Source organism: Caloenas nicobarica, chromosome 22 (genome assembly GCF_036013445.1).
Source record: "Caloenas nicobarica isolate bCalNic1 chromosome 22, bCalNic1.hap1, whole genome shotgun sequence".
Lineage (NCBI taxonomy): Eukaryota > Metazoa > Chordata > Aves > Columbiformes > Columbidae > Caloenas > Caloenas nicobarica.
Genome location: NC_088266.1, coordinates 2,504,864 through 2,530,125, shown reverse-complemented (window position 1 = coordinate 2,530,125; position 25,262 = coordinate 2,504,864). Strand labels below are relative to the sequence as shown.

The 25,262-nt window shown below is 45.2% G+C and overlaps 2 protein-coding genes across 7 annotated transcripts in view; both read left to right on the top strand.

Moving 5' to 3' along the window:
- Positions 1-83: 83 nt before the first annotated feature.
- On the top strand, positions 84-11,860 carry EMC1 (ER membrane protein complex subunit 1). Its single transcript, XM_065649876.1, has 23 exons — positions 84-177; positions 828-952; positions 1,232-1,297; positions 1,465-1,558; positions 2,032-2,160; positions 2,305-2,431; positions 2,786-2,935; positions 3,283-3,450; positions 4,056-4,127; positions 4,594-4,653; positions 4,894-5,016; positions 5,214-5,310; positions 5,993-6,109; positions 6,998-7,197; positions 7,422-7,571; positions 8,138-8,299; positions 8,539-8,658; positions 8,894-9,031; positions 9,373-9,546; positions 9,711-9,921; positions 10,146-10,230; positions 10,677-10,806; positions 11,039-11,860. The coding sequence occupies exons 1-23, from the start codon at positions 101-103 to the stop codon at positions 11,216-11,218; spliced, it is 2,955 nt and encodes a 984-aa protein (XP_065505948.1). The 5' UTR covers positions 84-100; the 3' UTR covers positions 11,219-11,860.
- Positions 11,861-12,092: 232 nt separating this feature from the next.
- The window catches only part of UBR4 (ubiquitin protein ligase E3 component n-recognin 4), a 74,375-nt gene continuing 61,205 nt past the window's right edge, over positions 12,093-25,262 (top strand). For all 6 annotated transcript variants that reach the window (XM_065650067.1, XM_065650066.1, XM_065650065.1 and 3 more), the window contains exons 1-19: positions 12,093-12,249; positions 16,145-16,242; positions 16,949-17,052; positions 17,770-17,899; positions 18,004-18,143; positions 18,485-18,587; positions 19,106-19,247; positions 19,392-19,516; positions 20,220-20,344; positions 20,590-20,649; positions 20,789-20,979; positions 21,213-21,312; positions 21,402-21,539; positions 22,023-22,140; positions 22,572-22,759; positions 23,337-23,496; positions 23,630-23,715; positions 24,440-24,609; positions 24,912-25,194. In XM_065650067.1, the coding sequence (XP_065506139.1) occupies positions 12,116-12,249; positions 16,145-16,242; positions 16,949-17,052; positions 17,770-17,899; positions 18,004-18,143; positions 18,485-18,587; positions 19,106-19,247; positions 19,392-19,516; positions 20,220-20,344; positions 20,590-20,649; positions 20,789-20,979; positions 21,213-21,312; positions 21,402-21,539; positions 22,023-22,140; positions 22,572-22,759; positions 23,337-23,496; positions 23,630-23,715; positions 24,440-24,609; positions 24,912-25,194 (2,595 nt within the window). In that variant the 5' untranslated portion in view covers positions 12,093-12,115. The remainder of the gene's footprint in view (positions 12,250-16,144; positions 16,243-16,948; positions 17,053-17,769; positions 17,900-18,003; positions 18,144-18,484; positions 18,588-19,105; positions 19,248-19,391; positions 19,517-20,219; positions 20,345-20,589; positions 20,650-20,788; positions 20,980-21,212; positions 21,313-21,401; positions 21,540-22,022; positions 22,141-22,571; positions 22,760-23,336; positions 23,497-23,629; positions 23,716-24,439; positions 24,610-24,911; positions 25,195-25,262) is intronic.

The window sequence follows — 25,262 nt, the reverse complement described above, 5'->3', positions numbered from 1 at the left end:
CTGCGCGGTGCCTGCGTCAGGGTAACCGTCCTCACGTGTGTTTTTCGCGCAGGCGGCGTTGCGGGCGGCCCCGCGGCGGTAAGGACCCCTGGGCGCTGTCATGGCGGCCGCGCTGTGGGTGCTGCTGCTGCCGCTGGCGGCCGCTGTGTATGAGGATCAAGTGGGCAAGTTCGACTGGTGAGTGCTGGGGGAAAGCTGCGGGTTCACAGCGCCGGGATCCTCCTCCCGCCAGCAGGCCCCGGGCCCAACGTGCTGCCTGCTCCCGCTGGGCCTGTCCCCTCAGTGAGGCGCCGCGTTGGCCCGTCTGGAATATCGTGTCTAGTTCTGGGCCCTCAGGTCAAGGACAGGGAACTGTTGAGGGAGTCCAGCGCAGCCACGAAGATGCTGAAGGGAGTGGAGCATCTCCCGTGTGAGGAAAGGCTGAGGAGCTGGGGCTCTGGAGCTTGGAGGAGACTGAGGGATGACCTCGTTAATGTTTATAAATTTGTAAAGGGTGAGTGTCAGGAGGATGGAGCCAGGCTCTGCTTGGTGACAACCAGTGATAGGACAAGGGGCAATGGGTGCAAACTGGAACACAGGAGGTTCCACTTAAAGATGAGAGGAAACTTCTTCCTGGTGAGGGTGCCAGAGCCTGGCCCAGGCTGCCCAGGGAGGTTGTGGAGTCTCCTTCTCTGCAGACATTCCAACCCACCTGGACACCTTCTGTGTAACCTCCTCTGGGTGTTCCTGCTCCGGCGGGGGATTGGGCTGGATGAGCTTTCGAGGTCCCTTCCAACCCCTGACATCCTGTGATTCTGTCTCGCCCTGACCCATGTTTCCCCTTGCAGGAGGCAGCAGTATGTGGGGAACCTCAAGTTTGCTTCCTTGGAAGCCTCGCAGGGTTCGAAGAAGCTCATCGTGGCCACTGAGAAGAACGTTGTGGCCGCCCTGAACTCCAGGAGCGGTGAAATCTGTGAGTGAAGCGGCATTTTGTGGTGGGGAATGCACCTGTTGTGCTGGGGCTGACTTGTTAACCAAGTTGCACTGTGTTTTCATGCTGGTAAATGAATGCTGGTCATGCTGCTTTGTCAGAGAAGGTTCAACCGGCAATTTTCAAAAGCTGTTTCTTAGGGCGGGCAGATTGTTCTCTGCATAAACTTATTGCCATAAAGAGCCTATATTTAAAGATAATAACAAAGAAATGATTTTGGGGGAACAAGTCTTGTTCTCACTTAACTCTTTTTTGCTTCAGTGTGGCGCCATGTGGACAAGGGAACCCCTGAGGGAGCGATCGATGCGATGCTGATCCACGGGCAGGGTAAGGACAACGTCCAGGTGCTGGGCTGGGCTCAGAACTCGGCCTTGGATGTGGGATCTCAGCCATGTGTTAGACCACAAGTTGAACTTGCCGGAGCTCATCACCTTGTTGATCTGTGGTGGGTGACAAGTTCTGCGTTCATCTCTTTTTCTTAATTTTCTGGGCAGATGCCATCACGGTGTCCAATGCTGGACGCATTCTGCGTTCCTGGGAGACCAACATCGGAGGGTTGAACTGGGAGATGTCCCTGGACACGGGCAGGTAGGCTTTGTGTTTGAGCTGTCTCTTTCCCTTTGTAATCCTGGTCTAGGAAGGAAAAAGGGATTGTTGATCTTGTTTGGATTTGTATTATAGAGAAAAATTATTTAGTTGTAAGGTTTCTGTAATAACATTTGGCTGATTTCCTTAGGAATGCTTGAACCTTGCAGTTAAGTCTAATGCAGTTTCTATTTCTTAACAAACCAGTAACACGAAGAGATACAATTTTTTTCCATAGATAGATTTTTCTCTTCAAATACACAACATGGTAAACACGCATCTAATTTGCGGTGTTTGTATTCCACCCTAATGCTCTCTGTTGAGATCAGCAAGGATTGATAAAGTGGGCTATAAATTTACTTCAAGACTGATATTAAGTGTTTGAAGAAAGTCTTCAAATGGAGTTTTGTGGTTTTGCTGGGTTTTTTTCCTAGAAAAAATAATTTTCTAACTTATTTTTTCTGACCTGTGCATAGTTTCCAGGCGGCGTGTTTGGTGGGGCTCCAGGACGCGGTGAAATACGTGGCCGTGCTGAAGAAGGCGGCCATCTCCCTTCACTACCTCTCCAATGGGCACCAGAAATGGGTGGAACACTTACCAGAGAGGTAAAAAACATATTTTAAGTAAAAATGCAAACTTCTGACGGGGAACTCGTTGCCTTGAAGAGGAAAGGGTGCTGTGCTTGCATTATGCTTTTGAAAATGGTAATGTGAGGAGATGACACATCATGGTTGCTGCTTCTCTTGCAGTGAGAGCACTCAGTACCAGTTGTTGTATTCCCGTGGGACTGGAGTGATCCACGTGCTTGGAATCGTTCCCCAGAGCCACTTGAACATTTTAGCATTCAGCGTAGAAGATGGAGAAATTACAAAACAGGTAGCGCTCGATTACAGATCCAAAATGTTGAATTTGGTGTTAACAAATGTATTTCCAACTCCGGTGTGCGGAGTAATGAATTGGTGTTGTAGTACAGATAAACTTCCTTTTCACTGCGGCATTGCCTACAGGCCAATAAATGCATTTCACTGCTGAATGCCCTGAAATCAAAACTGAATTAGACACGCAGCTGTTAGTCAAAACCATCCTGGAAAACCTCAGGCTGACAGATAGTTTCTCCCCGGGTCATGGGTAAAAATAATTCTGACTTAAATTCTTGGTTGTGTCTAGGTTGGTTCTTTGAAGATTTTGTTTTATTGACAACTTAATCTCTACTTATGTCTTTCTTGGCAGATTCAAGTAGCAGCCCCGTGGCTGAAGAGCTTAACCGGCGCGTGCAGCGTGGTGGGGGACGCGGTGCTGGTGTGTGTGGACGGGGACAGCCAGTCGCTCTACGTTTGCTCCTTGGAGACGGAGCAGGAGATGAAGCAGATCCCGCTGCAGGTGAGAAGTGCCGAAAGAACGTTTTATGTAATTCATCGTCCAGCTGTTTTGGAGCCTGGTTCTGTTAGTAAACCACAGAATGATTGGAGAGGTGTGGGGCAGAGCACGACCCGTAAATTGAGGGAAGGGAGAGAAAAGTGTGTATTTTGTCTGTCTAATCATTCCTTCTGGATTGATGTCTCCAGAATTTGCTCCCATGAGATCCTAGTTCTCCTTGCTTGTGCTGTATCTTTATCCTGACATGTAGAACCTCTTCATAAAGCTCATATTGCTGCTGGTAAAGGAAGGTATTTGTTCCAGTGAGGAGAAAGTTTTCACGAACACATATGCTTGTTTCCCTTTGGCAGTCACTTGAGCTGGAGTTTGCTGATGGCTTCCAGCCCAGGATATTGGCCACTCAGCCCAATGCAGTCGCTGCTTCCCGGACGCAGTTCTTCCTGCAGCTGGCTCCGAGCCACTTCTCGCTGCTGCAGTACAAACACGGGCTGCTCAGCCACCTTCGGGACTTCCAGCAGGTAACTGAGATAATTGTACTCAAGCAAGAGAGCCAAACTTAGCAAGGTTTCATTTTTATCGTATATAAATAAAAAGAATCTGTAGCAAGCATTCTAAACATGCTGCTGAGCTTCTCATTTCCGTGTACTCTTGGCTGCAACACTTGAAAACCGTTTGATTTCGTTAACACTGGCTGCTGAAGTATTTCCAGGCGTCAGGGTAGGTGTGTTTTGTTGCCCACAACTATCAGCATTGAGGTTTTTCAGGTAGACAGAGAAATGCAGGTCTCAGTGGCCAGTAGTGCCTCAATACTTTGGGTAGGCCAGCTGAGAGGTTTTGAAAAGCAAACAAGCTTTAAAAAACTCAGTAACACTGAATATAGTAGTTCAAAAGCCTGTGGCAAGTGCACCGTTTCCATCTTTATGAGAAGGATTTTCCATCTTATAAGAGATTTTTTTTTTTAATTTGGTGAAACAATGAAAATTAAAATTCGGCTGTGAAAGATCATCTGTTTTTAATTCCTGTGTGGCATAATTCGCTGCACAGGCAGGTTTTGGTGGGGTCTGAGGATTTTCTTTTTTGTTTTACTATTTCCTGCTTTTTTTTTTTTTTTTTTCGTTTTCAGGCAGCTCTGGTGAGTTTTGCAACAACTGGAGAGAAAACTGTGGCTGCTGTCCTGACCTGCAGGAGCGAACTGGTGAGTACAATGTGCTTCTCCTGTGTAACCAGCACTGGGGGTACATTCCACAAGTGTTTTCCTTCACAGGCCCAGGGATGGGTAGTAATTTAAGGAAGATTTCATCAGCTTTTTAGACATACAAAGACACTGGAAATGCAATTAGGTCTTGATTACAACGAGCTAAGGCTGTCTGTGCCTTGGTGGAGCGTGCTGTCCTGCGTGCAGCGCATTTCAGCCTTGCGTAAGGTGGGCGTGTAACTAGGAACGGGCTTAACTGACCTAGCGAGGATTTCAGTTCTTAGAGATAACAAACTTAGCAAAGTTTCATTTTTATCAGAAATAGAACACGGCTGTTTTCTGCCTGTTCTCAGAGTCGAGCTGAGATTTGTCAGGCAGGCACTCAAAAACTTTTTTTTTTTTTTTTTTTTTTTTACACTTGCATTGGGGTCTGCAGCCACGTTATCTCTTTTCATCCTCGTTTCAGAAATCTGGAAGTTCTGATGGCCTTCATGCTGCAGGTGCTCTGGAGGAGCCCCGGAAACAGGTATAAAGTGCACTTGTTCCCCAGAACTGTAGAACTTCTCGACAGTCCATTTTATTCCTTTGCATGCAGAAACAATAAAAAAGGTGTCACACAGCTTTTTGGAGTCTGATATTTTGTAGCAGCTCCATATATATAATCTAAAAAGAACATGGAAGCCACAGTTTTTGCTGAATATTAAATCCTTCTGCAGATTTTGGTGTGGTGTGTGTGCTTAACTCAGCTGTTTTCTGCTTGTTGTAGGAATCCTTAATCTGTTCCAATCAAACCTACAATATTAATCTCTACCTGGTTGAAACTGGACAAAGATTGTTGGATACCACGATTACCTTCACCCTGGAGCAGAGCGGTGCCAAACCGCAGCAGGTGAGCGGGGAGGGATTATTTCAGTCCCGTGGTTTATCAGATTGCAGCGCCCTCCCTGCCCCGATTCGGCAGGACCGGTAGAGCCCTTCGGACATCCTGCAGACGCCGTTTGCTCTTGTTTCACCCAATAGTTTTGTTTTCTCCAAGGAGATGAAGCAATCGGTTAACCTCGCTGGTTTATTTGCTCTTTTTTCCAGCTGTTCATCCAAGTTTTCCTGAAGAAGGATGACTCTGTGGGCTACCGAGCCTTGGTGCAAACGGAAGACCACATGCTGATGTTCCTCCAGCAGCCAGGTAACCGGGAAACAGCTCAACTACTCCGTTTTTACCAGTGCACACCTTGGCACTGCAGGACAAGAAGAAAACTCAGTGTCCCAAGTGATTACGTATAACTGTCCTGAGCTAAATCCTATGAAATATTCACCCTCACTAGATATCTCCTCCGAGAAAATGTTTCTGCAGTGTTCTTTACATGGACAGAGCCTTTGAATTTCATGGGTTTTCTGCAGATTTCAGAACTCTTTTTATAGGATGAGAGTCTAATCTTCCTCAAAGTTTCTTCAGAAAAGATCCTCAAAAATTTTAGTTTGCAGAAAGGGTTGAGAGTCCATCTCAGTGACGTGAATTTTCTAGGGTATAAAAGGCACCCAGGTGTTCACACTGTTCATCTCTTGTTTTAAATAGACTTAATGACTGCAACCCTTTTAAAACATCAGATTGCTTTTACAGTTCTTGTGGTTGTTGGTTTTTTTTTTTTTTCAACAGTGGCTCCAGTTGCATAAAATATTAGTCTTTTTTGAAATAGTTGATCATGTTACGTCAGACAGATACACACTAATTTGCATTGCATTAAGAACAGTGAGTTGCATTTGAAGGGCCCACTGGACGATGTTTCTATACTGAGTGGTGATTTTTTTCCTCCAGAAGTCTATTCCCAGTGTTGATTTTCCAGTATTTTACTTGTTTTTCTTTCCAGGAAAAGTCGTGTGGAGCAGAGAGGAGTCCCTAGCAGAAGTGGTAAGCTTGGAGATGGTGGATCTGCCTCTGACAGGGGCACAGGCCGAGTTGGAGGGAGAATTTGGAAAGAAAGCAGGTAAATCATAGACTTAATAGAATTACCCTTAGGCATGTGAGGTTTTTTAATTTACTTTCCGAAAAAATGTATTCATTGTTTTCATTTTCCTCAGAGCTGAGAGTTATGATTCAAATTTCTACCAATGGCAATCAAAATGAGCAGAAATAAACCCATTTCTGTCTAAACTTTTGCAGTCCAATGCCAAATGCAAATGACACAAAGCATATTATGTTGTTATATTAAAAAACCAGCAGCGGTAGGAGAGATTTTTTTGGCTGTCTCTCCTGAACATTTCCCTTGACCCTTTCTGGAGGAGTCGTTTGCAATAATAGCTTTTGGTTTTGCTTTGTTTTGTGTTTTCTCGCTGTCCTGGATGCAGCCATTCAAGGTAACCTCTGCATGCTGTGTTGTCTAACGCTTCCTCGTGGAACTTGCTCTCCTCCCTGCTTGCTTTCCTCAGTGGTGAAATACAGTAAAAATATGGGTTTTTTGCCGATTTCAAGGTGCTAAATATAAACCCTGATTGGGCAGAATTAAGTATTTTTCTCCTTCAAGAGCTTCTCTTGCTCTGAGTAAGGAGTGCAGAGGGAGAAATGCACCTTATAGGTGGGGAAGCTTTAGGTGGGACTTGCTGTGAGTGTACCAATGAGGACAAGATTATGTTCTCTGCAAGGAGGTTTGCTTTAAGTTCCTAAGATAATATTTTGGAATGAGCTATGCCAGTGTGAAGTGGGAAAAGGCTGATAAATATCATAGAAACGATAACTAAAACTCTGCTATTCTGGAGTGTGAGGCAGAAGCAATGAATTATCATGGGTTAATGCATGGCCAAGACCATAATTTTAATTATGGAGTGGGACATAACCTTTTTTTCCCCTCTTGTTCTCACTGTTGGTCTGTTTGCAGATGGTTTGCTGGGGATGTTTCTGAAGCGGTTGTCTTCCCAACTTATCCTGCTGCAAGCCTGGACCGCCCATCTTTGGAAGATGTTCTATGATGCCCGGAAACCCCGGAGCCAGATTAAGAATGAGATTAACATTGACAATTTGGCCAGAGATGAATTCAACCTCCAGAAAATGATGGTGATGGTCACCGCTTCGGGAAAGGTGAGGACACCGGGGTAGGAATTCGGTTTCTAGACTGTAGTGAAGAGTCTCAGCTCTGAATTCCCACCCTTATTTTTAGCCAGGCTTTAATAGAATGTCGTGGTAGTTTTGGAGAGGGACTAAGACTCTTCTATCTTTGTCATATCCCAAAGAAAGTTGCCGTGCTTGAATGTGAGAGATGTGTTGTTCTAAACTTTGGCTTTACTGTGTTTTTCTCTGCTTAGCTTTTTGGTATTGAGAGCAGCTCTGGCACCATCCTGTGGAAACAATATCTCAGGAACGTGAGACCCAGCTCCTCCTTTAAGCTGATGGTCCAAAGAACAACAGCCCACTTCCCGCACCCTCCGCAATGCACCTTGCTCATTAAGGACAAGGTGAGGCCCTCTGTCCCTCCATTGAACCTGCTGAGCTTGGAAATCTGCCCTTTAAAAAGGCAGAAGAAAGTATCTTTTTGGGTATTGTCTGGTAATCACTGATGTGGAGACAGGAGGAGAGTGAGAACTGGGGGGAAGCAGGTACACAGTCCTAAAAAAAAATAAAAGGATGCTTATTTTGAAGCCTTTTATTGAAACAAAGGAAATAATTTTGTCCAGTTTCTTTGGTCGTGTGAGATAAGTCTCCGTTAGCCAGGTGACAACAGCTGTCCTTCAGCTAGATGCAGGATGTTTTGTACTCACACGTGAGGGAGGAGACATTATTTTGTGTTGAGACTGCTTCCCCAGGTGGCAGATAGGATTTAATTTAAGCCATGAACACCATGTTATGCTATGGTATGGTCTTCATGAAGAAATTATTTCAAGACATGCATCTCCAAACTAAATATTTTGAGGATGGAATAGCTGCATCCGAGGTATGAATAGTTAACGCCAGGAGGTAGCAGGTAGAAAACCAGCTCTTTTGTGTGCCTGAGAACAAGTTTTGCGTCTTGTTTGCGTTTTAGGAAACCAAAATGAGCTTTCTGTATGTGTTTAACCCCATCTTTGGGAAGAGAAGTCAAGTAGCTCCCCCTGTTTTGAAGCGCCCAATTCTTCAGACTTTGCTTCTGCCCATTATGGATCAAGACTACGCCAAAGTACTGCTCTTGATTGATGATGAGTACAAGGTAAATTGCTTTGCCTGGAGGCAGTTTTCTTCATGTTCTGGTTAATTATTCCCCTCCCTTTTAGAGCAAGATTTAAAAAAAATGCCGTTGAGTCACATTTCATACAAAACTATGAGGTTATTCTGGTAATTTAGACCTTATCCTGACAAATGTGTTTGAAATAATCTTTCTGTGTTGTTTCTTTTTTTCTTTTGTGCGTCAATTGGTTTTGAACCTGTGTTTCAATTCTTCTTTTCCAGGTTACAGCTTTCCCAGCAACTAAAAATGTCCTTCGCCAGTTAGAAGAAATAGCCCATTCTATCTTTTTTTATCTGGTGGATGCCGAGCAGGGAAAACTCTCTGGATTCAGGCTGAAAAAGGTACAGAAGATGCATTACAATCTAAGTGATGTCACCTTCCTAGATGTCCGCTGGATATTGGTTGCTTGGTTTCATTTGGTTTATGGTGTTTTGCTCGGGATAGAAACAGTTCAGCCTCAAAACATGCCTAAGAAACCTTTAAAATTCAAAAGCAGGGAGAGCTCCCTGTGTCTTATTGGTGGAGACGGTGTCTTTTTGAGGACAGAACCTCCTACATTGTGCTTTTTTCATCCAGGACCTGACAACAGAGGAGAGCTGGGAGGTGGTGATACCCACCGAAGTACAGAGGATCGTGAGTGTGAAAGGGAAGAGGTCGAATGAGCACGTGCACTCGCAGGGCCGTGTGATGGGAGACCGCAGCGTCCTCTATAAGGTGCCCTTGGAACTTTTCGTTGAATTTTATTGATGCGTTATCTCACGGGAAGATCTCAGCACAGTTTCCAGGCCCTACGTTGTGATTCACTGCCCCACAGTGCCATTTTTTTCTATCTATGTCCACAAGCCGCTGCAGAGGATGCGGATTTTGGTGGGGATGTCTTTTATAAAATGTTTTCATGCAGCAATTAAGTCAGTCACACATCTGATGATGGTGAAATAGCTGCTTGATTTCTTCAGGTGATTTTGGCTAAAAAGATACTTAGTTTATTTTACACCTAGTCCCAGATGAAATGCAGATAAATGAGGATCTCAGTTGTTTTTTTTCTTTTTCTGCAGTCCTTGAATCCAAACCTGCTTGCTGTGGTGACAGAGAGCACCGACACGCATCACGAGCGCACTTTCATCGGAATATATCTGATGGATGGCGTCACGGGCAGGATCATCCACTCGTCGGTGCAGAAGAAAGCGAAGGGACCCGTCCACATCGTCCATTCAGAGAACTGGGTGGTGGTAAGAAATTATTCTTAGCTTGTTTTTAACATTTGGGAGGGAGAGGCAGTTGCTGAACCTGCGTGGAAAAGACTTTCTGACCATTCTCTGTGATGTCCTGCTGCCTCTGTGTTGACTCTGCCTCATATTCCTTAAAAATTCCTAAAAATCATCTCTGGTTTCAGTACCAGTACTGGAACACGAAGGCGCGTCGGAACGAGTTCACCGTGCTGGAGCTGTACGAGGGGACGGAGCAGTACAACGCCACAGCCTTCAGCTCCCTCGACCGCCCCATTTTACCTCAGGTCCTCCAGCAATCTTACATCTTCCCCTCTGCTATTAGCGCCATGGAGGCCACCATCACCGAGCGAGGCATCACCAGCCGTCACCTGCTCGGTAAGTATGTCCTGCTCTGCTCTGAATGCGTTTATGCCACCTGCACGAGCCAGGTTTTGCACGAAAAACAAGCAAAATGCAGTTTGCTGCCGAAAATCCTGCCTGTGGGCTGCCAGGAGCTCCTGGCAAGTGTAAGGATAAGCACTGAGAGGGCATTTCTGTTCGCTGTTAGAAAATGCTGACAGAAATAGCCGGTTTTAAGATACTTTTCTTTCAATGCACAGTTGGGCTTCCCTCCGGGGCCATCCTCTCCCTTCCAAAGGCTCTGCTGGATCCTCGCCGCCCGGAGATCCCTACGGAACAAAGCAGGTGAGGAACAAGCGATAACTGATTTTGTGTATAATATATAATAGCGTGAAGGAGAACAACTCATCTTGGACAGATTGAGGGCGATTCTTGCATGAAATTCCACGAGGCTGCTTTGTTCCCAGGCTGTGATGATGGAATAAATTTGGCCGCAAGGCAGCAGGTCTTATCGTTAGCAAAACCAGCCTGCTGTCTGCACTCCAAGACGTAGCAATCAGAATAACTGAAGTTTTTATAATGACACTTACTTTGCGAACCTGAGAAGCCTAAGAGGAGGCTGCTGCCACGTAGTCTGACCCAGCTGGCGTGTTTGATTTTTCATCTTGCAGCAGAAAAGCTGCTAAATTTGCTGGGTTTAGGTCAACTTGTGATGATCAGACTAGTAAAAAACGCATTGTCCTCCATGTGCTGTTTGCCCTGGTTCTGATTTCTCTTTAAATGCCTTTCAGAGAAGAGAACCTGATCCCATACTCCCCCGATGTGCAGATCCATGCCGAGAGGTTTATCAACTACAACCAAACCATATCCCGAATGAGGGGGATTTACACAGCCCCCTCCGGCCTGGAGTCCACGTGTTTGGTGAGTGCAGGGCGGAGGATCCAACGCGGGGCCGTGGAATTTGTGGATAGAACAGGACGATACTGTAACCTGTGGCGGGGAGGTCTGTAAATTCTGATTATTTTGCTCCTCACCATTTAAACATTTATTTTGCTCAGAACTTATAGACCCAAGTCAATAATTTTTTTGATGTTTTATGCGTCTGGTTTTATGTTCAAAGCCGCGTGACCAGCTCACGATCTCATTTCTTCAGGTTGTCGCGTACGGCCTGGACATCTACCAGACCCGCGTGTACCCGTCGAAGCAATTTGACGTCCTGAAAGACGACTACGACTACGTCTTGATAAGCAGCGTCCTCTTCGGGCTGGTTTTTGCGACGATGATCACGAAAAGACTGGCTCAGGTGAAGCTGCTGAACCGTGCCTGGCGGTAGGGCTGCGCCGGGGAAGGCGGCTGAGATTTGGGGCTGGCTGAGGATCCGCCAGCCCTCAGAAATTCCAGCTCGCGTGACTGATGGACGCAAACATCTATATTACGTTTTGGCTGGAAGAAAAGCTGCTAACGCAACAAAACGATCCGCGGCCTCCGCGTCTCCCGGTGAGAAGAAACGGGAGATGGGAGACACCGCTCCGTTCATGACTGAAACAGAACTGTTCCAAAGCTCCGTTAAAGCCCTAAAATCTGCAGTCACGTCATCTCTCTAATGTTAGTGAAGCTCCTGTGTGCGAGGCCTGAGAGGAGGACGAGACATTGGGGCATTTGTCAGGAAAAAGGTTCGAAATGGGGTGGATGTTGGGGGGAAACGGCATCGTTGGGCCAATTAATGAGGTTTCTGAGCTGCAGGAGGGATTTAAGTGTCAAGTCTCTCCGTGTTCTTTCTTTATTGTTATGATAATGGTAGTTCCTTCTCAATTTTTTTTATTTTTTTTTTAAATTTGCCCACGACATGGGGGTTAAGGAGCAAAGAACCTCCCAGCGTGTTTCCCCTCCAGATAATGGCTTTTAACTCTTTGTATGTGGATTTAAATTGTCACGATCGAGCCCGTGTCCCGTCCGTCCCCTCAATAAAAGCTGAAGAGCGCGAACCCATTTTACATTGGGGGGGGGGGGGGGGGGGCGTTTGGCGCCACCGCGCATGCGCCGGCGTGTCACACTGCGCATGCGCCGCCCGCAAAGTTGCTGACTCATGTACTGCGCACGCGCCTGGGCCGGGCCCTCCTCCTCCAATCGGGAGGCGCGCTGCGCGCGTGGGTGCTGCGTCACTTCCTGCGTGTCCGGGCCCCCCCCCGTCCCGCCGCCGCGGCCCCCCCTGGCCCAGCGCAGCGGCAAGATGGCGGCGGGCGGCGGCGCGGGGGCCGCGGCGGAGCCGGGCTGGGACGTGGCCGTGCGGCCGCTGCTCTCCGCCTCCTACTCGGCCTTCGAGATGAAGGAGCTCCCGCAGCTGCTCGCCTCGGTTATCGAGAGGTGAGGGCTCACCTGCCCGCGCTGAGGGCGGCGGCCCGGGCGCTGCCTCCTTCCCCCCCCGCCCCACTCCCTCAGGGTCTTTACCTCAGGGCGGGTGCCCGGTGGCGGGGGGGTCCCCTCGGGGTTCGCGGTGTGAGGGGCCGGTGTCGGGCTGAGGAGCGTCCCCGCTCGGTGCTGGGGCCGGGCCGGTGGGCAGCGCTGGGGCTGCGGGGAAACCGCCCCCGCCGGGGGTTCCTCAGGCCCGGGCTCCTCCCGGGGGGTTCGGGTCCCCTTGGCACCTAAGGAGCGGGGTTGAGGGCGCAGACACCCGGCTGTTGGCGTTGGCTGCTCGGCCACAGCAGAAGCACCACTGACAGTTACTCCCCGGAGAGGCTTCGGGACGGTTCTTGCGGTTTTTGTTCCTGTTCAAGCACATTATGCTGTTCAAACACCTCACCTGGCCCGTTCCCTCTGGGGACAGACTCACGGCGGGGTCACTGTGTGGCACTCGCTCCTGTTTGGGTTTCTACCAGTGCAATACTGCTCGTGTTTTAAGGAGAACTGAAACTGGAGTGAATCAAGTCTGCCTTTTCTGAACCAGAAAGGTTGGACTTGGAGCGTGAGAGCGCTCACTGGAGCTGCTAAAATTCAACTTGTGCCTTATTTTGTTATTTAGAACAGGAGGTATGAATGCCATAACATTATGCTCCATTACAGAGGTAAAGCCCCGACCACTAGAAGTTGTCAAGAAACAAAAAGTAAACGCTGTGCTAAGGAAGATATCAAAATAAAGCCTTGTGGTATTTTGCTTAATATATAATGGCTGAGGGTCCAGAGAATAGATGCTTCGAAGTAACGTTCTGTGCTTACATACGTGTAGTAGTGGTTCACCTCGGCACCTGCGGCTACTCCATATTTATGTGATTTGGGTGGTTCTTAGGTTGATCTTTCTTTTAGGGACGATTTCAGCTTTGCTTTTCCTTGCAGCGCCGGTGCCGTGCCTAAAGCTCACTGGTGGAGCGTTTGGGCAGAACAGTATCACAGAAATGCTTAAGTGGTCGCGCTTGACTTTTGGGAAGGGTCTGTTTACTCCATTAGTGAGGACGACGGTTCCGTTTTCTGCTTGAGCCAGCGGTTTGTTGCCTTTACATAGCACTAAGCTGAGGTCTGAGTTAGTTTTGTTCCTGATGGGGACAGGATTTAGTGCGAGCTCAGGGAGTCTTGCAGGACGGTATCATTTATTTCAAGCTTGATACGGCGTGGTAAATCACAGAGGAAAAAACACAGTTTGTTCGTGTTTGGAGCCATGCTCCTCTATTCTGAACAAATAATCTATCTTTAGATTACTAATCTAAAATATTTTATCTGTTCGATTTATTTTTAGAAGATGGTTGTTAACTGTTGTAGTGAGACTGTTGGTTGACACCATCCACAAAGTGCCTGGATTTCCTGGTAAAGAAACATGGTGCGATGACAGCAAAATCACTAACGTTATTCTTTTCAAAATAAATCAATAAATCCCTTTTCCTGATGAGTCTTATATTTCATTTTTAAATTTAAGCATCATCACGTTACTGGAATTCCCCTATTAGTGTGGATATTCAAGAACTGATCAGCTTTGGCTTCTCTTTTGCTGTAAGTTCTGGAAATGCTGACTTGGAAAGACAGAAGTGAAGGGGAACGCAGTTTACAAACCCTGTGCCAGCCAAGGGAGCTGGTTTTCAGCAGAGGGAAAGCTCCTGCACCTGCTGCTCTGCCTGTTCCAAAAGAGGCTGCTCTTGTGCCCAGAAAGGGCTTATTTTGGGTCTGTTTAGGATTTGGAAGCAGAACTGAGAAATGAGGTGGCTGAAGTGTTATATTTGATACTGCTTCTTCCGTAGCGTGGTGGTTTTCCTGGGGAAGCAAATGTTATTGGAGCAATAAATCACAACACAATAGCCAAAAGGGATTATTAAGTCTCGCTTTACATGCAGAATAACACTCTAGCACATCACGGATTAAGATGTTATCTTTTATTTCTGTTTGTTTGCAAGGGCTTGATGATTAGTTGACAGATGCCTTCTGCTTTTCACTACCATAACAAGTCCATGACTTGTTTTAATAAAACTCAAGCCTTTTATTGCCCAATCCAGATGAGATTCCCCATCTTGTTGTGGTTTCTGCACCTTTGCGTTCTTGTGCCTCATGCGTATTGTCTTGCACAGCTTGACCTATACGCAGAACGATAATTGAGGAGCTCCCAATTTCTCCTGTATTCTATTATTCCCAAATTGTTCTCTTAAATTATGTTGCATACACCTGCTGCTAATTTATAGTTGAGTGTAAAGAGGTAGGTGAGCAAAATTAGTGTCTGAATATAAGAGAGCGTGAACTTTTTTGCACATTTAGTCTCTGCTCTTCTAGCAGGAGACAGCAAGGTTGAATCTCAGTCGTGTTACGCTGCTGAATATCTTCAGTGAAGCCTCTCGCTTCTTAATGGCTACTTTGCTGTTTCAACTTTGCAGGTAGACTGAATCAAAAAACCCTTCAGAACTAGGAAATCACAGCTATAGAGCTCTTGAGTCTTTCTGTTCATTTTTCCAGAAGAAATGATATATTCTACAGTTTCTTTTGTTTGAGCCACGTCTCTCATTGTGACTGGAAACGGTGACTTAGGATAGAAAAAAGGGACTGGGCGTAAATTGGGTGCTGTTCGGGTTGTCACGTGTGGGTGGGTGAAGGGGACGTGGGGGTTCGTTTGGCCGTAGTCTGTGGCAGTGTTGACTGTCGCCAAACATGAAAAATCATCATTTAATGGGGTAAAACGTATCACAATGGGCCGATGCCTTCTGCTCATCACTCCCCTCCAGAAATAAGCTCTGCTGTGGAGAAGGCTGTTTTTTGAGAGGTAAAGTGCCTGGTGATGTTGAATTTTATAATCTGTTCTTCAAACTAATTCATTCACATCACTGAATGAAAGTTTTTGTCGTCTGAATATGTGAAATAAATTAATTTAAGCATTTAATAGTCATGTATTTGCATCCCTTGGTTTTGTCACAGGAAAAACCTTCAGGTTTCGGTGTGATGGGATGTGGTGTGACACAGCAGCAGCATTTAGCATGTCATTTCTGGGCATAAATAGATGTTCTCCATGGCCAGTGACCCTCACCGAGAGACCTCAGAGACTTCACTTTCAGTGTGTTGATGTGTATTTTGCTTTACATTTTTTACTTTTGGTTTATGTCAGCTTTTTTTGTGTGTGTGTTGATTTGTGCGTGGGGCAAAATGATGCAGATCTCTGAAGTTGCAAGTCTCGACCCACGAGGCTGATTACAGTGGATGCATTTTTCTCTGCCATTCGTTACCTGCCAAAATCTTTACTCTCCAGCTTGTTGCAAACACTGCATTGTGTATTTGCTATTATTGTGCAATTGCCTATTTTGATCCTCCTGTTTTGCAGAATTGCATAAACGCCGGCTGACTTGGTGCTGTGACAGAAAGGGAATGCCTGGGCTCCGCTCCTGGCAAACCCTGCCCAGCGTTAGCAGAACAAACAGTCCAAAATTTATAGGCGGCTGAGTTTAGAATAACTTAAAGATTAATGAGTCTCTGACTTGGAGAGCGATTGTAAAAGAGGCTGACCTTTTCGTGCTGTAAAGGAGAAACATTTGCAGTATTGGGGCTATTTCCTTAAATGTCCTACGCGGGCAGGGATTTTGGTGCCCTGGTCTGTCGCTGCTGGGGGAGTCAGGCCTGAGGACACGGGAGATGGGACACAAGGGAGAGGATTCTGCTCTCACAACTCTGATTTGAAAAGAGAACATGATTTTAACAATCTCGTCTTACATCTGTTAATAGATACAACATATTCTGAGTGTTTTGCAGTGCCACTGTTGTGCTGTACACAACTGACATGTCTCCTGTTCTCCCGTTGCAGTGAATCTGAAATCCTACACCACGACAAACAGTATGAGCCTTTTTACTCTTCCTTCGTTGCACTTTCTACACATTACATCACTACCGTGTGTGGGCTCAGTAAGTGTTCCCCCTCCTTTGCTTCTCTTACTCTCGTGTTATGGCCAGGATATAGTAAAAGTAAACTACAACTGCTGTCCTTCTGGTATTTGTCTCAAGCCCTTGCTGAATCAGATATTAAGGCAGAGCATGCGAGACCGGCGTTGCTAGCTTTATACTGCCCAAATGTCAGTGCTGGTGGAAAGGGAAACCTGTCGATAGGGGTATTTGGCCACCAAATACTGGACAGCGTTCACTTTTGGTTGCTTATTCGTTGGCCTGACTTCCTATACGGAAAGTAATTTTTGCTTAAATGAAGCGTTTAAATCTGTTTTCAGGATTTTTAGGTTGTTCTTAGACGGTTATGTTACTACATTGGAAGCAATGATCAAAACATTGTGACTCAAAATATTTCATGTTATTTTGGCTGACAGAATTTGGCAATTTCAGCAGAAAAGTGTTTTGTGTCGACTTGTTTTGTGTTCTTCAGTGCTCCTGTCAGTATTAAATAATGTTGCTGGGGAAGCAACATCTGTGTCTAAATTACCTTGTCTAGGTAGAAGGTATCATCCTCACTTTATTGACGTTCAATGAGACTGAATTTATATTGCATCTGTGTACGTGCACGTGTTGCAGAGCATTCTGCTTTATTGAAAGCATTAAGAACGTATTACACTGAATTATTTAAAAACTTGTCCTGAGTGATGCGAGCGTCTGCTTTTTTCAGTACCAAGAAACCAATTGCAATCAGTGGCGGCTGCTTGTAAAGTCCTGATTGAATTCTCGCTGCTGCGGCTGGAGAACCCAGATGAAGCGTGCGCTGTTTCGCAGGTGAGCGCAGGTTTTGACCGCGTGGGCAAGCCTGGGTGTGAAAACGGACTTTGGCCTCTAATTCTGAAGTATTTGCTCTGATGTTACGTCAAACAAAATCACCGAAGTTCTTAAAATATTTAAGATCTAGTGATTTAGGAGAAACTGATACCTGTTGGATCTTCCCTCTGTATTCTTTTCTCAGAATTGCAGCTTGTGAGCAAGCCAAAATAAATGTGGTCTGACACCTCGCTTAAGTAAATTTCAGTTAAGTCTGTTGCGGTTTCGTACAGTCAGATTTTATTTTGTGTAACAACCTGGATAAAACTGTTCTCTTGCCTGTTTCTTGAGTTTTTAAAGATGCATTCTCCCCCAGTTGTATTTTAGTCTTCTTGGAAGAGCTCAGATCTATTTCAAAGAGGAAAGGCGTGTGAAATGTGTTTGCGTAGCATAGCTTGTGATAGGGCCAGCGTTAAGCCTTGGTGTGTCATAGGAAGAAGAGCTTTTCCAGATGCTTTTCCATAACAAGCACATGGAACACTGTTAGCGACCTGATTTATCTGCAGTTAATAAGTTGTCACGATCTTTGCCATGAGATCAGAGTGGGTTCGAGATGCTGCAGTAGCCTTTTTGGCTGAAGTTGCAGGACTCTTAATGCAGCTGCTTAGAATAAATGATATTGAGGAATAATTAGAACCGAGAGAGTTTAAATTGTACTTGGTGTCTTTTTCCTTGTAGAAACACCTCATTCTGCTGATAAAGGGGCTGTGCACAGGCTGCAGCCGCCTGGATCGAACTGAAATTATCACCTTCACAGCAATGATGAAATCCGCCAAGCTGCCTCAGACTGTCAAAACCCTCTCTGATGGTAAGAGTTCTAATTTATGGTTACATCACTGCGGTGCTTGAGTTGGGCATAGAAAATACTGCGTTTTCGATGTACGAAATGGTGTGTTGCTGTTTCTCCTGCAGTAGAGGACCAGAAGGAGCTGGCGTCCCCGGTGAGCCCAGAACTAAGACAGAAAGAAGTGCAGATGAATTTCCTCAACCAGCTGACATCCGTCTTCAACCCCAGAGTCTCCTCGTCGCCATCTGTCACGCCAGAGACACAGGTAAACACACAGCCTTCACATAGAAAGTCGGAATTTTAACATTAATAACATTGGTGCAGGGAAGGACAGAGGGCAGTGAGTGGTAGCTTTTTAATACATATGCGTAAAGAAAACCTTTCTTAAGTATTTAAATCCTACTTGCGTGTTGATGAATGGCAAACAAGAAAACACTGTTTGTGCTGTATTTGCAATAATAGTTCTGTTTCCTCATGGAAGCTGATGTTCAGAGATACTTGCAGCTCTCGTGAGTGCTGCTACGCCTTGCTGCTGTATAAAGACTTATTGCAATATCGTGTATTTTTAATGCTTCCATGATATATTTAGTACGGGCTTGCTTTCAGGTGGAAGGAGAGAGCGAGGATCAAGCTTCCACAGATCAAACCTCTGCGGCAAAGACAAAAAGCATATTCATCGCTCAGAATGTAGCCAGCCTGCAAGAACTTGGTGAGAATCATCTTTTTAGCATTGGGAAACAAAATGCAAGAGCCAGTGTCTCTCCAGTGCTCCACCTTACAGCTCTGAATGGGAGGAAATTGTTCTTTAGGACTCGCTCAGTTGCACGCCGATGTTACCGAGGAAGGTTGTGGCTGTAATGCGGTTTCTTCATTGTGGAGCAGATGAGCTCAGTGTATTTGTAGGCAATAGGTTTGGTTTTGGGGGGAAAAAAAAAGGGAGAAGATATAAAATAGCTTATGGGGTGGATTTTTAAGCAGGTGTGAATTAGACCTGGTGTGCCACGTAACACGCTCACAGGGCTTTGTGAAACCTGTTACGAGTACTGGCGGAAAACTTCACCGTCTGGTTTGTGTGTTGTAGACTAGTCTTTATCCTATTACCTCATCTATGGTGATATTTTTCTCACCACAAAGAATAATTAAGACAATTATTGGTGACCGTTAGACCTGTTCCACTCACCTCTCCCATGGAACAGTAAAAATAACGCTGCTATTTTTATTTGGTAGGTGGCTCCGAAAAACTGCTGAGAGTGTGCCTGAACCTCCCCTACTTTTTGCGATACATAAATCGATTTCAGGACGCGGTGTCAGCCAACTCGTTTTTTATTATGCCAGCCACAGTGGCAGATGCCACCGCTGTTCGCAATGGGTAAGAGCTGTTGTCACTGCTCTTTGGGTGTGCCGTATGAGAGAAAATAACTGTGCTGGCTGTATGGTATCAGTCACTGTGCTGCTCCTGTGAGCTGCCTGATGTGTATATTGTGTTGCTGAACCTTAATGCGTGTTTTAACAGATTCCATTCGCTGGTAATAGACGTGACTATGGCGCTGGATACTCTGTCCCTGCCCGTGCTGGAGCCCCTGACACCCACGCGTCTCCAGGATGTGACTGTTCTTGCCCTCAGCTGTCTCTATGCAGGTGAATGGATTTCCTCTATTTTCTTTGGAGCTTTAAGTCGCTCTGGCTTTTGCTCTGCTTTGTTACCTGCACGTTTGAGCCTCAGCCCACAAATAACCTTTATTTCTCATGAATTTGAAAGCTATGCAGCATATGGTGACTGGGTTAATATGAAAATTGTTATCACGACACTGAAATTCTGATATATTCTGTGAATGTTCTTGTCAGTGTCTGAGACAAAGATTGAGTGACTCAACGTCATCTTAATAGCCTGTAATTATTGCTTTTTTTTAATGTTCAGAGGAGAATATATTTATGCAATGGTTACGGCTTCAGCTTAATTGGTTAGACTGCCAAATGAACCTCGTTTCCCAGGAGTGGTTTAAGTACACCAGAATCCCGAGTGTTGAATTGATATGGGTAAGATTTTAAAGAGATGTGGCAGTCAAGTACAAAGATTGCCTTAAAAATGGTACTGAATTACATGGTAAAACATTTCCTCCCTTTAATTGTTCTCACATGTTTCTGTAGGACAAAACCTGACTCTTTTGGGGGTACTTCCGAAAGATTTTTTTTTTTTAATCTGTCAGCTGTATGGAGTATTCCCAGCTCCGTCAAGTTTATGAGCACATTTGATACCACTTGTTTTAATGTGCTAAGTATGAACATTAAATCCCAAGGTTGGCTCTTAATAAGAATGTTACCTCTGCTTGATTTCGATCAGGTGTGAGTGTGGCAACCTGCATGGCCATCCTGCATGTGGGGAGCACTCAACAGGTACGAACCGGGTCAACAAGTTCCAAAGAAGAGGATTATGAAAATGATGCTGCTACTATTGTACAGAAATGTGTAAGTAGACGTGATAGCATTTGTTGTTTTCATTCTCGGCAGGTGAAGTGTGTAGAATTTGTCTTTATTTGGATTGCAGTACATATCTATTACTTCCAGGCGTTAGACTTGCTGATAAAGTAATGGGGTTGCTAATTGTAGAGGGCAAAATACAATTGTATTTGGAGTTTTAGAAGTGTGTGTGGTGGTTTATTATTGCCCAGAGAAGCGCTTAAACATGACCATGGTTTTGGGTTGATTTGCAGCTTGAAATCTATGAAATGATTGGACAAGCCATCAGCAATTCACGCCGTGCTGGGGGTGAGGTAAGATTTGCGTCTCCTGAGGCTCTTTTCACTGTTTTTGTGCTGTTATATTTTGACATCTGGATTAACACTATTTTGTCTTTTTGGTGCCTTTTTTTTTTTTTTTTTTTCCTCCCCTCTTTCACTTTTGGGATGACAGCATTATCAGAACTTCCAGCTGCTTGGGGCTTGGTGTTTGCTAAACAGCCTCTTCCTCATCTTGAACCTCAGCCCCACGGCCTTGGCTGATAAGGGAAAGGAGAAAGATCCACTGGCTGCTCTTCGTGTCAGAGACATTATTGCACGTACTAAGGAGAGCGTTGGGTCTCCCAAACTAGGACCTGGCAAAGGGTATGTAAATACCTCACTGAAGTAATGAATCATTGTCCATGTATCTAACCATGCCCTGCAAGCAGCTACTACGGAGTCGTCTTGGTTTCTTGAAGTTTTATCTCCATTTGTAATTCACATCTTGATTCTCAAAAAGAATTTGTTTTCTTCAGTTTAGCAAAGCAGTCACTTCACTCAATTTAATATATATTTTTTCCCCTTGAAATTGCATTGTATCCTTTCTGTTTCTGTAGGCATCAAGGGTTTGGTGTTCTCTCAGTGGTCTTAGCAAATCATGCTATCAAATTGCTGTCATCACTGTTTCAAGATCTGCAAGTGGAGGCATTGCACAAGGTACGTAGGTAGCACATACGTTCTTGTGAAATGTTTTGCCTTCTCCACTGAAACACGCTTTAAATTCTCTTTTCAATGCTGTCCTCCAGGGCTGGGAGAGCGATGGGCCGCCAGCAGTGCTGGATGTCATGGCTCAAAGCACATCCATCCAGAGAATTCAGCGCCTGATCGATTCTGTACCACTCACTAATCTGCTGCTGACTTTGCTGTCTACTTCCTACAGAAAGGTAGGAACTGGCGTACAGCAGGCGAACTTCTGCGGCTGAACTGCTCCTGCCACGTGTCATCCGCATGGAAAATTCTCACGTTACAAGCTGACTTTGCTGAGAAGAATTTAGAATTCTTCTTTCAGAAGCTGTCAACTTGGGCCTCTCTCTTTCCGTTTTTCAGAGCTGTAAATTTGACAGATTTGTTTTGGTAAAATTTTTCTGTAAGCTCAGTGATATGTGTGAGTTTAGGGAGAAGATGAAAAGGCTGTGTACAAAATGTTATATTAGAACTGTTCCTAGAAGTGTTGCTTACAAGCTATCTGTCTCCAATCATCCTGTGTAATTTTTAGCACAACTTAAGGGGGAGGAGCCTTGAAAAAACTGTTAACCAATTAGTTGAGACAAATTGGCCAGAAGAAAATTAAAATGCATTAGAAATTTATTTTCAAACTCTTATCTTTCATAATCCTGAAATTTACCTTGTTCTGCTGTTCTTCCCAGGCTTGTGTCTTGCAGCGTCAGAGGAAGGGTTCCATGAGCAGTGACGCAAGTGCCTCCACTGATTCCAATACTTACTATGAGGACGATTTTAGCAGCACCGAGGAGGACAGCAGCCAAGGTAATCGAGTTTGCAGCAAGCAACTTAAGTCAGGATTTTACACTGTCTTTCAGACTTATTGGAAACCTGGCTACGGGGCTGTTGCCTTCTTAGACTGGAGTGGCATGTAATGCTGAAAATATGAAACAGTTTGTAAGATCTGTTTGGCAGAAGTAATGCTGACTGTACTCTTTTGTGTAAACTGAAGCCTGAGCAGCTGGGATTTGGCAGTATTTGCTTAGGAGGAGACTGGAAATAATTTCTCCTTGTAAATTCCTGTTGGACTTCTGTAAAAGTGCTTAGCCTTGTGATTTGGAAAGGAAAAACGAGGATAGCAGATGCCTTAACTCTGCTCACTGAAACTCTTTTTCAGGCCTTTTCTAACCTGAGTAGTTTGCTTAAGGTATTTGCTTATAATAGAATGTGTTTGTTTTTCCTTCCTCGTGCGTTAGATGACGACAGTGAACCGATCCTTGGGCAGTGGTTTGAGGAGACGATCTCTCCGAGCAAAGAGAAGGTGGCCCCACCGCCCCCGCCTCCACCACCACCTTTGGAGAGCTCGCCCAGAGTGAAGAGCCCCAACAAACAGTCGGCCGGAGAGAACGGAAACATCCTGGCCAGCCGCAAAGATCCCGAATTGGTACGAGATCTTCAGGCTTCATGAGCTAATTGATGTGCTGTGGCGTGGTTTACTTGTCAGCGGCTCGCTGCGTTGACAGACAGCGTGATAAATGTCAGGTATTTTAAGTACGTTGCTGATGGAGAATCAGTGACTGTCCTGACTTTGAATAGAGAAGTGTTCTCTGCTCTTCCCTCAGGTGGAATATCAGGATATTTGTTACTGCCAGGGAAGCAAAGACTGAATTTAATATCTATTTGGGTTACAGAGGGAGAGGGGAAAACGAGGGCATAAGTATAAGCAAAATGACTTGCTGCTAGAATACTTTTAGCTCCAACTCCGTTGGGTAAAGACAAAAATAAATACTGCAGTTGAGAAGTCAGAGACTTGCAGCCTTTTCAGGGAATTGTAAAATTGGTCCAGATCTAGAACACGGAGTGCAGTGAGCTGGATTGTGATGAGTAAATCTGTACCCCACTGCCAGGGGTGGAGTTACAGGACTTGATTTATTTTGCTGGCAGTTTTGTTTTTATTTAAGTTGTCTTGTAGTCCCCCTTCTTTTGTTGCTTCTGTAGTGTGTTTCTTTTTTTCTTTTCAGTTTTTAAGCCTAGCTTCAAACATTTTGAACTTCATCACTTCTTCCATGCTGAACTCCAGGAATAACTTCATTCGCAACTACCTGAGCGTCTCTCTTTCAGAGCAGCACATGGCTACGCTAGCTAGCATCATCAAAGAGGTGGATAAGGATGGGCTCAAGGGTGAGTGAGCACAGCGTCTCCATTAGAAACCACAGACTGTAGGATTTATAGGTGTATGTTTTCTGAGTTTCATGTGGAAATTTAAAATGTAGGAGAGCAACGGTACTAAAATGGCTTGATCCCTGTCTTACAGGGACGTCAGATGAGGAGTTTGCTGCTGCGCTGTATCACTTCAACCATTCCTTGGTGACCTCAGATCTTCAGTCCCCTGCCTTGCAGGTAAGTCTGTGATTGAATGTGTAATTAAAATGAAGTGTTGGTGTGTGTTAACGTCTTTACACAGACTCTCTGCAGCTCGAGTAGTGCATTGATGATTCCATTTGGCCCTGGAGTATACTATTTTGCAAACAGAGCCTGGAATATTTTGGATCCAACAAGCTGGATGATCTTTGCAGTCATCCAGTAGAAAGCATCCTGCAGAGTGTAAACTTAGTGTCCAGAGTTCAAATTAATCCACTGAACTTTGAAGGTGGTGAAAGCTGAAAAGGAAATGTGGTTGTATATTTTGTTTTGGAGGGTTGCCTCTGTGCACACATTGATCAAGAGGGATTCCTGCAGATTTGCTTTGCTGTCAGAACTGATGCCAAAAGGCCTTAGAATTCGCTCAGAAGAGAATCAAATTAATCCTTTTGCTTTCATGTGCGAACTTTGTAGCCTCTGGGTTTCTCTGCTAGATCACGGGCTGACCCGACTTAACACTGTCGAGTAGAGGTTATAAATCTGCTTACCAATCAGTGAATTCAATTCCTGTATTTTTTGATGACTGTTTTCTAGTGTATTTAAAATACTCTGCTTGCTTGGTTGATTTTTCTTGTGGCGGGTTTGTTTTTTTTTTTTTTTAAGCAGCTAGACCTCGAAAGATCATCTAGTCCAACCCCCCTGCTGGAGCAGGAACACCCAGATGAGGTTACACAGGAATCAACAAGTCTGTGTTTTGTTCCAGAACACACTGCTCCAGCAGCTGGGAGTCGCCCCCTTTTCTGAAGGTCCGTGGCCTCTCTACATCCATCCTCAAAGTCTGTCGGTGCTTTCGCGACTTCTCCTGATTTGGCAGCATAAAGCCACTACCCAGGGAGATCCTGACGTTCCAGAATGCCTTAAAGTTTGGGAAAGGTGAGATAATTTTATGTTAAGCTGAAAGTCAGTCTTCTTTCCTCTCTTTCCCTTTGAACGATTGTCCTTGTTTTCCATCAAATGTATTTGCTGCTAATTGAATTCACGTAGGTTTTACTGTTCTCATAGTCTCATTCCAATGCACGATGTAGTGAATAATTTGTGAAATTGCCAGTATTAGAAGAATAAGCACAGAAATATAATTATGAAAGTGTGTCTGTGACCTCTAGTTCAAGAGATTTTAAAGAGGGATCTAAACAAGGAGAAAAGTGAACTTGATGAACTTCCTCTCCTCCTGTCAGGTTTGTGGGCACACTGAAGCAAAACGCCTTGCAGGGGACTCTTCCCAGTGACACCGAAGATCTGAATGTTGAACATCTCCAGCTGCTGCTGCTTATTTTTCACAATTTCTCCGAGAGGGGCCGCAGATCTATCATGATGCTCTGTATCCAGACAATTGTGGAGCTGACGGCGAACATGGATACCCAGCAATGTTCTGTGCCGCTTATCGTGGCACGTCTGCTCTTGGTGTTTGACTACCTGCTCCATCAGTATTCCAAGGCCCCCATGTACCTGTTTGAACAGGTAAGATTTTGAGATCATGTTCTGTAACTACTGTCCTAATAAATCCTGGTAAAGACAGGATGAATACC